At 41.3% G+C, this 11,145-nt stretch overlaps 1 protein-coding gene across 2 annotated transcripts in view; it reads left to right on the top strand.

Moving 5' to 3' along the window:
• Positions 1–11,145, top strand: part of FBLIM1 (filamin binding LIM protein 1) — a 38,723-nt gene that overhangs the window by 15,486 nt on the left and 12,092 nt on the right. The window contains exons 2-4 of one of the 2 annotated variants that reach the window (XM_006866357.1): positions 2,623–2,804; positions 3,621–3,738; positions 6,171–6,340. In XM_006866357.1, the coding sequence (XP_006866419.1) occupies positions 2,623–2,804; positions 3,621–3,738; positions 6,171–6,340 (470 nt within the window). The remainder of the gene's footprint in view (positions 1–2,622; positions 2,805–3,620; positions 3,739–6,170; positions 6,341–11,145) is intronic. The other variant, XM_006866358.1, reaches the window with a different exon arrangement.

Genomic DNA, 11,145 nt, shown 5'->3' with positions numbered 1-11,145 from the left:
TGGTCTCTTCCACAGTCTGCCCCTGGCCTTGTCTTCACTGATGATATGGAGCTTTTCCATCTTCTCTTTCCACAGATGTAGTCAATTTGATTTCTATGTGAGTATTATGTAACCAAAAAAATAATATGCCATGTTAACATGTTTTACATGTGCATTTAAATGACATTAATTATTTTCATCTTAATGTGTAACTGTCATCATTTTTCTTCCCCCAATTTTCCCATCCTGGTGTGGCGCTGTGGGCTAATGTGTCAGACTGCAAAGTCATTTGAACTGCAAAGTTGGTGATTCAAACTCACCAGCTGCTCCTTGGAAACCCTATACAGGATTGCTATGGGTCGGAATCGACTTGACAGCATTCAACAACAACAATTTTTTCATCATCCTTAACAGAAGCTCAGTGCCCACCAAGCAATGACTCTTGGTAACCACTAAGAAACTTCAGATCCCATATATTTGCCTATTGTAGGTATTTCTTTGATTTTTCTTTAATTTTTTTCTCTATTTTTTTTTAACTGCTTTCACCATCACCTTAGTTACCACAGGTCTACCCTCTGCTGTTGCTGTTATTAATTACTATTAAGTTGGTTCTGACTCATAGGGACCCTATAAAGATTTTCCTAGGCTGTGCCTTTTTGCAGAAGCAGAAAGCCTCATCTCTTTCCTGCAGAGTAGCTGGTGGGCTCTAACTGCCAAGCTTGTGGTTTGCAGTCCAGTTTTTATCCTACAGAGCCACCATGCCAGTGAATAATTTTCCCTTCCATCTTACCTCTAGTAGCCATCAAAGAGCGTTTCTTCTAGCATGAAAACCTTTTCTTGACTTTTTACAACAGTGGTCTCATACGATATTTGTCCTTTCTGATTGATAAATTTCACTCAGCATAATGTTCTCCAGGTCCTTCCAGGTTGTGAAGTGTTTTGCAAATTTATTTTTCTTCAGTGTTGTGTAGTATTCCATTTTATTTTTGGGCAATTACACTGTCTCCATAAAAAACAAAAGGTGGTTTTTAATAAGCTCCCAGATGGTGCTGATGCTACTGGTCTTGAGACCCACTTTGGAAACCCCAAGCTTGGGCCTTGGTTATGTTTTTGTTTTGTTTTGATTTTAAGTTTTTATTGTGAATTGAGTGGAAGTTTACAAGCCAGATCATTCAACAAATCATACACCTTGTTTCATTACAATGATTATAATCCCCTCCTCTCCATGTACCATCAGATAACAGTATTTGTCTCTAGTCTCTTTAGCTCTTTTTTTTTAAACACTCAAGCATGTATAATAATTTACACCACCAAAGGGCACATTCTGCAAGCTTGCCTCCTGGCCGCTAGCTCTCAGTCTCTCTCTTTCCATGATTCCAGAGACCTCAGCTTCTCCCTCTTTCCATGTTCCCATCTCTGCCTCCATCTCTGGTGTTGCTGCTTCTCTGGATAAGGTCCCACATTCCGCTTGGGTTTTTCTCTCTTGTTGGTCCTAGGGTCCTTTGTTTCTGGACTGTAAGATTAATTACTCCCCTGTTTTTGTTACAAAACTTCTGCCTTTACAATTGTGACAGTCGCAATTAGTCATGATAACTATTAACTCACTATTGAACCATAAGAATCTTATCCTTATCTCTTTTAACCAGACCCATCTAGACAAGATGAAAACTATTCTCTGGGAACTCTTTCTTCCCCTACATACTCTTAAAACTAAACTCCCTCTTGAAATCGTGTAAGCCAGTCACTTTGTGCCTTTATCACCCCCTCATTTTAGGTAGCAAATATCTAAGTTGTCTGTCCCTATCTACCCTGTGTACAGAGGGGATAGCATTGATACTTGATGTGAAGACTCCTTCCCTCTCTCTTGATATTTAGAGTTACTACCTCCATGACTATAGGTCAAGCTCATCAGATTGTAGCAATCTACCCTCATTTCCTTTATCAGGTACTATCTGCAAGTTTGGGTGTTCTTGTGCATCTCTGCTCACTTCATATCAGCTGGATGCTTCACTCTCAGCTCTAGCCCTCTGTGGCTATGTCCTTGACCATGGGCTCAGGTGTCCCCGGGTCTCACCACACTTTGGACCAACTAGCCCTTCCTCTTCTCTCTCTCATCTCCAGGTCAACAGGTGTCTGTGGAATGTGGTTGAACTCAGCCCATTTCTTCATTGCTGCCTTTCCCCCTCTACCATTCACCGATAGACCATTGTGGTCATCAGCAAGCTTATATGCCTACTCATGTGTTCCCTTTGAGTTTCGGTCTTAGAGGTTATGTTTGTATTTTAACAAGGACTCTCTAATAGGGGATTCAGACACTCTAGCTCCCTGTAGGGGAGCACTAGCATGAAGGACTCCAAGGCCTTACCATGTGCCTGCCATTCACTGTGCCAATCCTGCATCACCTCACTTATCTCTCACAATAACCCTAGGCCACTGCTACCCATTTTCCAACTGAGTAGATTGAGATTTAGACAAACTGAGATTCTTGCCTAAGGACACACAGCAAGTAAATTGAACCCAGGTCTGGATGACCTCAAACTTGAGCCCTCAGCCATTATGCCATGCAGCCTTCTGGGTACATGGAAAATGCCTCTGTTCATTTTCAACAGCTTTGACCAACCTTCCCTCCCCTTCTGGTTGCAGGGTGTTCTTCTACCCCGGATAATGAGAACTCACTGACTGACCTGGACCTCCTCCCACCTCCTCCTCCACCTCCGCCGGTATACCTGCCTCCTCCGGATGAGGAACCCCTTGGCCCAATGGAGCTATCACTCACTGCGAACTTAGAGCAGCTGCACCTGCCCCCGCCCCCACCCCCACCACAGGTACTGCCAATTCCTTAGTCCTTGACAGAGCACCATGGGCTGGGCAAAGGGGGATTTGGGCCTCTAGATCTTCTGAGGATTATAAACCTGGAGGTCATTTGGTCCATTCTGCTTAAGGACAGTCCCTCTTTGAAGCTCTTCCAAGCTGGAAGAGTTGGTTGGGTTTTCAACACCCCTCTTGTTATGGAGGACGGGGTGCCATACCTACTTCCCCCTCAGGTACCTCCTTTTGCTCTGAGGAAGACATTTCCCAGTATCTAGCCTAAGTCTCTCATTTGGTTGGTTGGTTGGTTATGTGCCATGGAGTCGGTTTTGATTCATAGCGACCCTGTACAGAGTTTCCGAGGCTGTAAATCTTTACAGGAGCAGAAAGCCTCATCTTTCTCCCACGGAACAGCTGGTAGTTTCAAACTGCTGACCTTGGGGTTAGCAGCCCGATTTGTAACCACTAGGCTACCAGAGCTCCTTAAATCCCTCATACTACATAATAAATCCACTTTTAATTCTCTACCATTATTAGAGGCCATCGTGGAAATGGGAAGAGAGAGAGGGCATGGGTTCCAGGCCAAGGACTGAATCTACTTCAGTCCAAGGCTCAGTAGAAAATTCCTTAAAAGTAGAAGGAAATATTCATTTGATTGAAGGGTCCACTGTAAACTTCCTGCTGGTCAGTTGCTTCTCTGGGCCTTGGTTTCGTCCTCTGTTGAATGGGGCTAATGGTGTCTGGTACCACCCCGATGAGGAGTGGGCCTGAGAGGACTGCTTAGCGTCCCCATTGGATGATTTCTCTTTTGACTCCACCTCTTTATCTCTCAGACTCTGGCTGAGGAGCTTCCATTTCAGCCCCACCCTGGTCACCTCAGACCCCTGGAAGAGGAGCTGCCACCTCCTCCAGAAGAGTCCACTGGAGTCCCTGAGAGAGAAACATCCACAGGTATGGTCCTGAAGGGTTCTGGGGTGGTCTGCGGATGGGAACCAGGAGAGCAGGACCTGTAGTGTCTGCCCAGCTCATATTACAGTGATAGACTTTATAGTTGGATGTCAGTTTTATTTGTATTTCCTTAACTTTTTCCTTTTATATGTATATAAGCAAGTATCCATATATGCCCCCTCTCATTTTGGAGGGGTGGTGGGGTGGGTGGGTCAGCTTTAAAATCTTTTATTTGGTCTGTTATGTGTACATCTTGTTTTCACAGCTAGATATTGAACTCCTTAACTGGCCAAGCCATCTCTTAAGAAGCTAAGGAGTTTATTTCCTACTTAAGCAACTAACATACATTTGCCTATGCTAGATACCTCATTTAAGTGGGATTATATATTTCCTTCTTTGACACTCAGCATAATGTTTTCAAGGTTTATCCATGTGGTAGCATGTATCAAAACTTTAGTTATCTTTTGTTTTAGTTTTTCCTTCCAGAATTATGGTAAATACATACGCAAACCATCAACCATTTCGGCAATTTTTACAGTTAAAATTCAGTGTCTTTAGTCGTGTTCATGTTATGCAACCATCAAAATTATCCATTTCCAAGTTACCTATTTCCATGGCAGAAAGGCTCTGCTCCCTTAAAGAGTGTTGGGAGTGGTTGTGTTGGTTATGTGCCATGGAGTCAGTTCTGACTCATAATGACCCTGTATAAGGTTTCCAAGGCTGGAAGCCTTTTCGAGTCCAGGTATGGCACTGCAGGATAATGCATTGGACCACAAGGTCAGTTTGAACCACAAGGTCAGTGGTTCAAACCCACCAGTTGCTCCTTGGAAACCCTATACAGGGTTGCTGTGGGTCGGAACCAACTCAAAGGCACTTATCAACAACAAGAAGTCTTTATTGGCACAGAAAGCCTCATCTTTCTCTTTTAGAGCGACTGATAGATTCGAACTGCTGACCTTGCAGTTAGCAGCATAATTCATAACCCACTATGCTACTAGAGCTCCTCCCATAAATATTACAGGCTAGAAGCTCCCATAGAGCAGTCCTGCTGTCTCACATGGGGTCACTATGAGTAGAAATGACCTGAGGGCACCTCACAACAACACTGTTCAGTTTTTTGAGGACCTGCCAAACTGTTTTTACCATTTGACAATCTTCCCACTTCTTGTGTTCCATTTTTCCTGATAATAGCCATCGTAGTGGGAGTGAGGTGGTTTCTCTGTGCAGTTTTGATTTGCATTTTCCTAATGACTAATGACATCGAGCGTCTTTTCATGTGCTTGCTGACTATTTATATATCTTCTTTAGAGAAATGTCTATTTAAGTTCTTTGATTGGATTGTTTATCTTTTTTGTTACAGAGTGTTGGGGTTCTTTATATATTCTGCATATTAAACTCTTGGCAAACATGTAGTTCCCCAATATTCTCCCACTCTGTAGGTTGTCTGTTCATTTTGTTGATAAAATTCTTTGGTGTGGAAAATTTTTTTATTTTTTTATTTTTATAATGTATTTTACTTTGTTGTTGTTGGTAATATACACAGCAAAACATACACCATTCAACAGTTTGTACATGTATAATTCAGCGACATTGGTTTCCGTCTTCAAATTCTGCAACCATTTTCATCCTCCTTTTCTGAATTGTTCCTCCCTAAGCCGTTTGAACTGCAAGGTCGGCAGTTCAAGCTCACCAGCTGCTCCTCGGAAACCCTATACAGGGTCGCTATGGGTCGGAACCCGACTTAATGGTACTTAACAACAACAACAACATTCAGATAAACTCACTGCCCCTTAAGGTTCCTAAGTATTCTTTTGAGTTACTGTTGTAAATTTAATTCCATAGGGATAGCTCTTAAAAGATCATACTGCTCAAAGCAAACATTCTTTACCAGTTAAACTATTATTTGGTTTTAAGAAAATTTCAGGGAATATTTTGGTTTAAGGTTTATAGATGATCTCAGGAGGCAGGCTTGCAGATTGTGCCCTTTGGTTGTTTAAATGATTATATCTTCCTGAGTGTTTTTGTGTATACCCCCCTCCCAAACAAAACAAAACAGAGGCAATAGAAGTAAATACTGTTAAAAAATGATGCATGGAGGAGATTCTAATCATTACAGTGTAACAAAATATGATATCATGAGTGCAAAACCAATGTTCTCCCATGTAAACTAATACTCAACTCACAATAAAAGCTTTTAAAAAAAGATGGTCTCAGAGGAAAGTTTTCAGTTTTGATGAAGTCAAATGTACCTATTTTTTCTCATTGCCTTTTAATGCCCTTCATGACTCCTCCTTTATCAAATGAGGAAATGGGGCCCCCGTTCACTAATTTGGGGGTTGGAAGCAGAGCTCTGGGCTCTGTGGATATTCTTGGTGGTGACTAGGCACAGTTTTCTCAGACAGGTCTGGCGATGATCTGTGTCTCCTCCATTTTAGATGTCTGCGCCTTCTGCCACAAGACTGTGTCCCCCCGAGAGTTGGCTGTGGAGGCCATGAAGAAACAGTACCATGCCCAGTGTTTCACGTGCCGTACCTGCCGCCGCCTGCTGGCTGGGCAGAGCTTCTACCAGAAGGATGGGCGACCCCTCTGTGAGCCCTGCTACCAGGTAACCCCGTGTGGCAGTCCTCCAGGTGCCAGACATTGAGCTGAGCACTTGGAAGACATTATATCATTTCATCCCCACAATAATCCTGGAAGGTGGGCTCTTTGACCCGTTTCCCAGATGGCTGAGAGTCACAGAGCGGCAAGAGCTGAACTAAAGTGTGTTCTTTCCTTTGGCTACAGCAACAGATGACCATAAACCTGGTGGCTTAAAGCAACACAGCAATAGCTAGTCTCTTACAGCTCTGGAGATCAGAAATCCAAAATCGTTCGCTGGGTCAAAGTCAAGGTGTGTGTCATGTACTGGGGGCAGGATCTGTTTCGTGGCTTGTGGCTCCCAGCCAGCTCTTCCATCTTCAAGGTTAGCAGCAGAGCACCTTGCTTCAATGGTCACAGTGCCTTCTTATGGGTCAGATCTCCCTTCGTGTCCCTCTTATAAGGACCCTTATGATGATACGAGGGAGCTCTGGTGGCATTGAAGGATAAGCACTTGATTGCTAACCACAAGGCTGACAGTTCAAATCTATCAGCCATTCTTCAAGAGAGAAATGTGGCTGTCTGCTCCCAGGCAGATTTATAGTCTCGCAAAGCCCCTATTTAGGGTCATTATGAGTTGTAATCAATTCAGTGGCAGTGGATTTGGTTGTTTCGGTTTTGTGATGACATTGAGCTCACTGAAGTCATTCAGGATAATCTAACTATCTCAAGGTCTTTAACTTAATCACATCTGCAAAGTTTCTTGTGTACCCAAGCTAACCTTCACAAGTCCCAGGTGTTAGGCCTGCCACACAAGGTCACCATCTAGAAGGTGGTGGAGCTGAGATTCTACCCCACTCCTTTCTGGTTCTGCAGCTTGCTCATGGACTCCCCACTGTCCCATATAGAGCTATGAGGTTCCAGACACAGGATCTCACAGGGGAACCTTGTGCCGTTTCTGGGTACCAAATGCAGTCTCGGAGAGCTAGTTAGAATGCCGAGCAACTGGAATTTCCAACTCCTTGGTGGGTTTTGGTTGTACTTTTCAGTGTGGTTTTTAAGCACCTACAGCTGCACCACCTGGGTGTATGTGGGCTTCATTCTCTTCTCGCTAATTGGTGGCACCCAGCAATCTGCTTTTTGTGGAAAAACAAACAAACAATGTTTTTGTGTGTTTTAGGTGAAAGTTTACATAGCAAATTAGGTTCCCATTTAGCAATTTAAACAAATTGCTCCATGACTTTGGCTACCAGTTTTTGCAATGTATCAACATTCTCATTGTCTCCATTCTGTTGGGTCTGTTTCCATTGATCTAGCTTCTCTGCTCCTCCTTGTCTCCTCATCTTTATGATTGGGTAAATGTTGACCATTTGATCTCATATTGTTGATTATTTAAGGAATTGCCTTCATTTTGGGTAGTATTGTATAAGCCAATCTATTTTTTTTTTTTTTTTTTTTTTTTTAGCTTTTCCAGAAACCTCTAGGAGTGACTTCAGTTCTAAGTTAAAAGGATATTTAGAGGCAATATAGTCTCAGTGGGCCCTCTAGTCTCTATCAGTTCAGTACATTTGGTCTTTTTTAGTTTGAATTTTGTTTGACATTTTTCTCTCATTCTGTCCAGGACCTCTGTTATGTCCCTGAGAGTCCTGGTGTGGCACTGTGGGTTAATGCATTAGAGTGCAAAACATGTTTGAATTGCAAGGTCAGCTTTTCAAGTGCACTAGCTGCTCCTCAGAAACCCTACACAGGGTCGCTTTGGATTGGAACAGACTCAACGGCACTTAAGAACAAGTGATGGCCAGGCACCATCTAGTTCTTCTGGTTTTAGGCAAGATGAGGCCAGGGTTTGTGTGGGCTATTAGTCCTGTATACTTGCTTCTTCCTTAAGTCTTTGGTTTCCTTCACTGGCTTTTGTTCCTGATGGGAAGAGACCCATACTTGTATCGTAGTATAAACTGCTCACAAGCTTATAAGACCCAGACACTATCTACCAATCTAGAATGTAGAGCATTATCTTTATGAACTGTGCCCGTTGACTGAGTTATCCTATGAAATTATAGTCCCAAACTCTTTAACCCAGCAAACCAATCCCACAAGATAGCTGGATGGGTATATCTAGGCCTCCATAGCTGTGCCCCTTATCTGCTGCATATATAAATATATACTCAGCATGGCCAAACATGTACAAGGGGGCTTCAAAAAGTTGTGAGAAAAATTCCTTTATTTTTCAAGTCCATGTTTCCACCAACTTTTTTGAAGCCCCCTCACATATGAATCTCTCAATACTAACATGCTAGAAGTACAATCATTAAAAAAAAAAAAGAAAAAAATCCCAAGTAAACCAAAGAGTTCTGTGGGACACCATGAAGAGGTCCAACTTACAGGTGTTCAGAATTCCAGTATAGGAAGAGAGAAGTACAGAGAAAATTGTTGGTCGTTGGAAGAAAATGTCCCTAACATCATGAGAGACGAGAAGATAAGCATACAAGAAGCTGAATGAATCCCAAACAAGACAGATCCCAAAAGAATGTCACCAAGATCTATCATAATCAAATTTTCCAATATCAAAAACAAGGAAAGAAGTCTGAGAGCAGCTCAGGTGGGAAAAACAAAAAGTTACCCTACCAAGGAGAACTAATAAAGACTAAGCTCTGATTTCTCAACAGAAACCATGCAGGCAAGAAGGCAATGGAATGACATATATGTTGTTGTTGTTGTTGTTAAGTGCTGTCAAGTCAGTTCCAACCCATAGTGATTCTGTACAGGGTTTCTGAGGCTGTCAATCTTTATGGGAGCAGAGAGCCTCATCTTTCTCCTGTGGAACCGCTGATAGTTTTGAACTGCTGACCTTGAGGTTAGCAGCCCAACTAGTAACCAGTACATTACCAGAGCTCCTTAATGACATATATAAAGCTATGGAAAAAAAAAAAAAGGTTGCCAACCAAGAATCATATACCAGCAAAGCTGTCCCTTAAATTCAATGATGAAATTAGAACATTTCCTAATAAACAGAAATTAAAAGAATTTGTGATGCCCAGACCAACTTTGCAAAAAATGCTAATGGTGTTCTTTGGACTGACCAACAACAGCAGACAACAACCTGAGATTACCATTCATGACAACACCACCCAGAACTCAATCCAGACATAGAATATTTAAAGTAAAAAAAATCTACAAGACTAAAAATGGGGAACCAGATATATTAATGTATAATGAAATCAACTACAAAGTAAAAAGAGGAAATACTGTTGATGCAGAACTCTAAATGGCAAGGAAGTCAAGTAGATTTCAAGATAAAACAGACTGTTTTAAGCAAGGGAAACTTTTTAATAAATTACAGGGTACCTCAAAGAAAAATAATACACCTACACATCAAAATTTAAAAAGAGGAGAATCAAAAAGATTTAGTAAACATTAACACAACAGAAATGAAAATGAAAACTCACAAACAAAATGAACTCAGCATTATAAAATTATGTGGAACAAAGAATCCAGCAGCACCATAAAAACAGAAAAATGACAACAATCAATTCAGAACTATTGATAATTACACTGAATGTAAATGGATTAAATGTACCAATCAATAGGCATAAAGAGCAGAATAGATCAGAAAACAGTATACTTCAATGTGCTGTCTACAAGCGGCATATCAAAATATGGAACAGCCTAAATGCCCATCAACAGAAGAATGGTTAAACAGAGTTTGGTACATACACACAATGGAATATACAAAACATTGCAGAATAATGATGAATCTATGAATCATCTCACAACATGGATGAACCATTAAGGACATTATGCTGAGTGAAATTTGTTGTTGTTGTTAGGTGCCATTGAGTCAGTACTGACTCATAGTGACCCTATGCACAGCAGAAGGAAATACTGCCCGATCCTGGGCCAACCTCACTATTGTTGCCATGCTTGAGTCCATCGATGCTGGCACTGGCCAATCCATCTCGTTGGGGGTCTTCCTCTTCTTCTCTGACCCTCCACCTTAGTCAGTCACAAAAAGACAAACATTGTGTGAGACCAATGTTATAAAACATTTTTTAAATGGTTTTCTTGATAAATGAAACCATCTATGATGGTTACGGGGAGGGGATAGGAAAATTACTCGTGGGCTAGAGTTTAGACACATGTTAACATGGGTAATAGCAGGTAAATACTGTTAACTGTTGGTACATGGATAGGATTGCAACCATGTAATGAAGCAAAGTATATGATTTTATTGAAAGTAAAAACTGATGATCTATCCTGTAAACCTTCACTCCATTCACAATAAAAAGTTAAAAGAAAAGATTGGTCTGGTTTTTACAAATTCTTTTCATTTGTTTGTCTGAAAATGACCTAATTTCAACCATCATATTTGATGGACAATTTTTCTGGATATATGATTCTTGGTTGGCCATTTTTTTTCTTTCAAGAGTTTTATGTGTCATTCCATTGTCTTCTTCTCTCTCTCTCTCTCTTTTTTTTTTTAACTTTTTATTATGAATTGAGTGAAAGTTTATAGAGCAGATCATTCAACAAATCATATACTTTGCTTCATTACAATGATTGCAATTCTCTCCATGTACCAACAGTTAACAGCGTTTACCTCTATTCACTTTAACTATTGCATTCCTTCCTGTGTCTTCCAATACCTTCATCTTCCCTCTGCTAACCTTCCTTTGTCCTATATTGCCTGGTCTGTCACTCATGTTACACTGTGTCTATCCTCTAGCCATTCTCAAGAGCAAAAATGTCAGTTTGAGGACTAAGGTGTGCCTGACCCAAGCCATGGTATTTTCAATAACCTCATATGCATGTGAAAGCTGGACAGTGAATAAGGAA

This window comes from Chrysochloris asiatica, unplaced genomic scaffold, assembly GCF_000296735.1.
Source record: "Chrysochloris asiatica unplaced genomic scaffold, ChrAsi1.0 scaffold00090, whole genome shotgun sequence".
In the NCBI taxonomy this organism is placed as follows: Eukaryota; Metazoa; Chordata; class Mammalia; order Afrosoricida; family Chrysochloridae; genus Chrysochloris; species Chrysochloris asiatica.
The sequence above is the reverse complement of the archived record's forward strand: the minus strand, read 5'-3'. Positions and strand labels throughout refer to the sequence as shown.